The 6,000-nt window shown below is 48.0% G+C and overlaps 1 protein-coding gene, 1 long non-coding RNA gene and 2 other non-coding genes across 6 annotated transcripts; 1 reads left to right on the top strand and 3 right to left on the bottom strand.

Annotated features, from left to right (window-relative positions):
• Positions 1-1,525: 1,525 nt before the first annotated feature.
• On the bottom strand, positions 1,526-5,442 carry rpl18a (ribosomal protein L18a). Its single transcript, XM_034526509.1, has 5 exons — positions 5,356-5,442; positions 4,057-4,236; positions 3,352-3,481; positions 1,747-1,856; positions 1,526-1,660 (listed from the first exon to the last, which is right to left on the bottom strand). The coding sequence occupies exons 1-5, from the start codon at positions 5,371-5,373 to the stop codon at positions 1,568-1,570; spliced, it is 531 nt and encodes a 176-aa protein (XP_034382400.1). The 5' UTR covers positions 5,374-5,442; the 3' UTR covers positions 1,526-1,567.
• Positions 2,340-2,857, top strand: LOC117726305. 3 transcript variants are annotated; one of them, XR_004608986.1, is made up of 3 exons: positions 2,340-2,420; positions 2,559-2,586; positions 2,771-2,857. It is a non-coding gene; the product is annotated as an uncharacterized LOC117726305 (long non-coding RNA). The 3 variants fall into 3 exon arrangements; XR_004608985.1 differs by lacking the exon at positions 2,771-2,857 and adding an exon at positions 2,729-2,750 and having other exon boundaries at positions 2,559-2,666; XR_004608987.1 differs by lacking the exons at positions 2,340-2,420; positions 2,771-2,857 and adding exons at positions 2,479-2,508; positions 2,729-2,750 and having other exon boundaries at positions 2,577-2,666.
• On the bottom strand, positions 3,698-3,827 carry LOC117726553. The gene has a single exon (XR_004609003.1). It is a non-coding gene; the product is annotated as a small nucleolar RNA SNORA68 (small nucleolar RNA).
• LOC117726552 lies at positions 4,316-4,445 on the bottom strand. Its single transcript, XR_004609002.1, has one exon. It is a non-coding gene; the product is annotated as a small nucleolar RNA SNORA68 (small nucleolar RNA).
• Positions 5,443-6,000: the final 558 nt, after the last annotated feature.

The following is a 6,000-nucleotide window of genomic DNA, read 5'->3' as shown; positions in this document are numbered from 1 at the left end:
CCCCGTTTCCTGTCAGAACCCTGTTTCCTGTCAGAATGCCGTTTCCTGTCAGAGCGTCGTTTCCTGTCAGAACCCTGTTTCCTGTCAGAATGCTGTTTCCTGTCAGAACCCCGTTTCCTGTCAGAGCCCTGTTTCCGGTCAGAATGCTGTTTCCTGTCAGAACCCCGTTTCCTGTCAGAACCCTGTTTCCTGTCAGAACCCTGTTTCCGGTCAGAATGCTGTTTCCTGTCAGAATGCCGTTTCCTGTCAGAACCCTGTTTCCTGTCAGAATGCTGTTTCCTGTCAGAACCCCGTTTCCTGTCAGAACCCCGTTTCCTGTCAGAGCGTCGTTTCCTGTCAGAACCCTGTTTCCTGTCAGAACCCTGTTTCCGGTCAGAATGCTGTTTCCTGTCAGAATGCCGTTTCCTGTCAGAACCGTTTCCTGTCAGAACCCTGTTTCCTGTCAGAATGCCGTTTCCTGTCAGAACGCTGTTTCCTGTCAGAACCCTGTTTCCTGTCAGAATGCCGTTTCCTGTCAGAACGCTGTTTCCTGTCAGAACCCTGTTTCCTGTCAGAATGCCGTTTCCTGTCAGAACCCCGTTTCCGGTCAGAACGTCTCTTTAAAGAGCGGCTCAGCTAAGCGCTGGATCCATCACCAAGCGGCTGGACATCAGAACGGAGTTATCCATCAAAAGCATGTTTCTGCTGTTTGCTTTGGAGCGAGTTGCAGAATAGCCACTTCATGCATTTGTAATGATTTTACATGTTTATGAGTGTGACTCATGTAAGAATGTTTTCCATCACCGAGTAGAACTCCCAGTACCTCCTCCAGCTCACTTATGCATACCAAGATATATATTTAATATTGGTTTGTGCAGTTCAATACTCAAATCTGATTGTCTGCTCTGTTGAGGACAACTGCAGATAATACGTTTAATCATTTGGTCCATAAAACATCAGATGTTGTTTTAGTGAATACAGACACACATGCAGGAGGATTTAATCACGTTTAAGGAACAATCAAACATTTGTCATCTTTTTGCCAGAAGTAACTCGAGGACTCCGGCATGAGGCTCCCGACTGACGTCACCGAGACCAGCTGAAGGGACTGGTTCACCTGAGGGACAGTAGGAGAGCACCGCCACCGTGTGGACAGACGGAGCAACAGCAGCATTTAGAAGAGACCACGAAACCGGGTTCAGAGAAATACAGGTCTTAAGTCTCGGATCCAGACCAGGTTTATTAAGCCAATTCTATTTGTTATACTGTACTGGCCACCAGGTCCATATTCAGTTTAGTCCTTAAAACAGGTTATTGTAATTTTAATATTCATGTGGATATTGATGATTGCCTTAGTGCTGCATTTATCTCTTTAGTTTTCTTTAGAGTACAGAAACCCTCTCACTGCTTTGGCCCTCCATGTTCTTGCATGTGACATTGAGCATTTGGAGGTCTTCCCACACACAAATACACCCATCCATAACATACAGGTTTTAAACAGACAATCTGAAGCTTATTTTATAATTAAATACTTGACGCTGCTTTGATGTAAAGATCATTTTTATTTTTCGCGCACAAAGTGAATCTTTTAGAAGAACGTGTTGGGCCTCTTGGTGGTGAAGCGAGGTTTGTGCTGGCGACGAAGAACCCGGTGAGGAAGAGGGAACTTGATCTTGGAATCCTGCAGGAGAAACCACAGAAGAAGTGTTCAGAACCAACGTAACTGGTTCTGAACCAGAGGAACCGGAGGGGAACCAGAAGACTCACGTGGAACTGCTTGATGGCCGGTCTGCGACACTTGTTGGCAGCGATGACCTGGACCTTCATGATCTGGATGGAGTGGGCACGAGCGCGGTGGCGAGCCCCCATATCGCGGTCTGAGGGCCACACAAGGGAGATTTAAATAGAGAATTATAGATCGGGTTCTTCACGTGGAGACGACGGGAACTCCAAGAAAAACTGTCTGGAGTCGATTCATCAATCAGGTTCAATTAAACACATTTAGTCTGTAAATTATTACAGAAAAACCTGCAGCTTATGTCTGAAAACGTGATTCAAATTAAGATATTTATATATAATACATTTGTCAAATGAATCACATTTAAATTGACTATGAACTAAGAAACAAATGTACATTGTTATTGATCCAGTGGGCTAACCATCTTTAGAGGGTCCAGTGCCTTGCTCAAGGACACTTCAACATGAGCTCTGGGGAGAGCGGGGAGCCAACCGGCTACCTTGTGGTTACCATGACGACCACTCTCCCCATGAGGCCTCTGTACTGTGTGTGTGAGACTCACAGCACTGGGTGACCCCTCCAGACGTGGTCAGGTGTGTGTGTGTGTGGTCAGGTGTGTGTGTGTGAGACTCACAGCACTGGGTGACCCCTCCAGACGTGGTCAGGTGTGTGTGTGGTCAGGTGTGTGTGTGTGTGGTCAGGTGTGTGTGTGTGTGTGAGACTCACAGCACTGGGTGACCCCTCCAGACGTGGTCAGGTGTGTGTGTGTGTGTGTGTGGTCAGGTGTGTGTGTGTGTGTGTGAGACTCACAGCACTGGGTGACCCCTCCAGATGTGGTCAGGTGTGTGTGTGTGGTCAGGTGTGTGTGTGTGTGAGACTCACAGCACTGGGTGACCCCTCCAGACGTGGTCAGGTGTGTGTGTGGTCAGGTGTGTGTGTGTGTGGTCAGGTGTGTGTGTGGTCAGGTGTGTGTGTGTGTGTGTGGTCAGGTGTGTGTGTGTGTGTGGTCAGGTGTGTGTGTGTGTGGTCAGGTGTGTGTGTGTGTGTGGTCAGGTGTGTGTGTGTGTGTGTGGTCAGGTGTGTGTGTGTGTGAGTGACTCACAGCACTGGGTGACCCCTCCAGACGTGGTCAGGTGTGTGTGTGTGGTCAGGTGTGTGTGTGTGTGTGTGGTCAGGTGTGTGTGTGTGAGTGACTCACAGCACTGGGTGACCCCTCCAGATGTGGTCAGGTGTGTGTGTGTGTGTGAGTGACTCACAGCACTGGGTGACCCCTCCAGATGTGGTCAGGTGTGTGTGTGTGTGTGTGTGTGAGTGACTCACAGCACTGGGTGACCCCTCCAGACGTGGTCAGGTGTGTGTGTGTGTGTGTGACTCACAGCACTGGGTGACCCCTCCAGATGTGGTCAGGTGTGTGTGTGTGTGTGTGTGTGTGTGAGTGACTCACAGCACTGGGTGACCCCTCCAGATGTGGTCAGGTGTGTGTGTGTGTGTGTGTGTGAGTGACTCACAGCACTGGGTGACCCCTCCAGATGTGGTCAGGTGTGTGTGTGTGTGTGTGTGTGAGTGACTCACAGCACTGGGTGACCCCTCCAGATGTGGTCAGGTGTGTGTGTGTGTGTGTGTGAGTGACTCACAGCACTGGGTGACCCCTCCAGATGTGGTCAGGTCTCTGTACTCTCGGTACATGTTGTGAGTTCCACTACGAGAGTCGTAACGCAGCCAGATGCCGAAGTTCTTCACCTTCAGAGGCGTCTTCTCGTGAACCTGAACGCACCATGAGAAACACAGTTAGCGTGTAGCATCCAATAGAGACTTCTTTGTGGACTAATAAATGTTTAAATAATTAATGTTTGATGCTTCACTGGATGTGACCATAAAGACTAATGATCAGACTACTGGAGCAGAAGAACGTCTTTGGCTTTGAAACTAAACAAACGCGTTTTTAAGATGTACATTTACAAAACGAGGCGTTCAAAGACGGCGTGTTGACCCCTGGTTTCACATTCTGCGGCACGTCAGCGACAAAAAGGCGACAAGGGTCCGTTTCCTGTTTGCACGCCAGACAAGACCCCCCCACGGACAGGGGGGGGCCTTTGGGTTTGGGTGCAGAGCTCCTCAGATATATAGAATATACATGTTCACGGGTACAGAAAGTTAGAGACCAGCGCTCAGACCCTGAAGCTGCAGAGACCAGCGCTCAGACCCTGAAGCTGCAGAGACCAGCGCTCAGACCCTGAAGCTGCAGAGACCAGCGCTCAGACCCTGAAGCTGCAGAGACCAGCGCTCAGACCCTGAAGGAAGGCCTAACCCGTGTGAGGGGGAAAGATGGTGGTGCCTACCAGGCCGCAGTAGACCGTCTCTCCGGAGGCCTTCTTCATCTTCCTCAGCTGGGACACGAAGTACCAGAAGCGGGACTTTGCCACCACGTGGTTCGGGGCGAAGATCCTCATGCGGTACAGGGGGGGTGCCGGGTTCTTGGCAGAGGGCAGCAGACGGCCCACGACTTTGTACTCCCGAAGCTGTGGTCGGGAGGAAGAGCATCAGCACACGAGGGAATCACACATATTACACTGCTACACGGTGAGGCGTTCAAAGACGGCGTGTTGACCCCTGGTTTCACATTCTGCGGCACGGCAGCGACAGAAAGGCGACAAGGGTCCGTTTCCTGTTTGCACGCCAGACAAGACCCCCCCACGGACAGGGGGGGGCCTTTGGGTTTGGGTGCAGAGCTCTTCATTCAGACACATTGAGCCAGAGAGAATCACACCATACAGGCAGCCGGTTGAGCATCTTGCTCAAGGACACATCGGCACAGCCGGGGATCGAACCGCCGATCCTCTGATACTTTTAGGCAAGACGTAACTTGTCCACATTAAGTGTTAAATACATAAGATGGGGTTTTACATGCATTTATATATTTAACGAGATGTTTGACTCATTTCAAAGTTTAGGATGAAACTTTTCTCTTATACATGTTTCGGGGCGGTTGTATATTCGCCCTTTGAGGGGTAATCATCTTTATTTAGAACAAGCTTTACGATGATTTACTTTCATGCATAATTACAAACTTGACTGCACCGTCATGACCGTTAAAGAGCAGCTTTTATAGGGAATTTAAAAAAGTACTTTATAACCGCAAAAGGTGATTTATGGTCGGTATGGTCAACAAAGCTAGTGACGTCACGGAGCACAATAACATAAAGAATACAAAAGCGAACTAATGACCACGACACTCAATGGGCCGTAATTAATATAAATATAAACCTATTAATACACAGAGCCGCCTCTAGCCCTCCAGCTCGCCGCATCGTGTTAAAACCAGAGACCGGGTCTACGGACTCATTGGACCACATGGGACCACATGGGGCCACATCGGACCACATCGGGCCTCTAGAGCTCCGCCGAGGTGTCGGTCGGAGCCCCTAACGCCGCGCGCGCGTACACGTGGTGCGGCGGACGCCATGTTGGAGTCGCACGAGTCGCATCGAGGCGGAAGAAAACACTCAAAAGTCACTTTTAAGTCGCACTTTGACTGAAAGTTAAACCGCGCACGAGACACACGCGTCGTTACGAAGCGCCATCGGGTCCTTCGGGCCGTGTGTCGGCGGCGGATTCGGGTAAAAAGGAGTTTTACGTACTGTGCCGGACGCCTTCATGGTGACTCTCGCTCACCGCCGCAGTCAAAGAGGAAGCAGCAGGGCGGAGCCCCGTGACGTCATATGGACTGAGCGGGGGGGGGGGGGGGACTTCCGGGGGCCGCTTCTACCGGCCTGAAGATAGCTTCATATGTGTAGTTTTAATGTGTTTTTTATTTTCTTATCGATCTAATTATGATTTGTCCAAAGTTTGTATGAATGTAAATGTGCTTAAGTAAAGCGAGTAATATTAAGAACATAAAACATCTATGAGACTTTGCTCCCAATTTAATGTTGCACCCTAAATTACTTTCTATTTATTTATAGCATGTTTACTGTTACTATTTTATTTTTTTGTTGATTCTGGGATTTGCTTTTATACATTTATTAACCTTTGTGTCTGTTCAAATTGAATGATATATATATATATATATATATATATATATATATATATATATATATATATAATATATATATATTAATGGGAGACACAAAATAGTACTCGGTGAACTCTAACACACACATTATGAATATATAATAATAATAATAATAAAAATAATAACAAGATATATGGATTTTGAGAATTGTAATAACTCGCACCACAAAAAGTCAAACATCTTCCTGTTTTATGAAATATTAATACTTAAT

Source organism: Cyclopterus lumpus, chromosome 23, assembly GCF_009769545.1.
Source record: "Cyclopterus lumpus isolate fCycLum1 chromosome 23, fCycLum1.pri, whole genome shotgun sequence".
NCBI lineage: Eukaryota > Metazoa > Chordata > Actinopteri > Perciformes > Cyclopteridae > Cyclopterus > Cyclopterus lumpus.
Note: the sequence above shows the minus strand (reverse complement) of the source record. Positions and strands in the feature narration are given on the sequence as shown.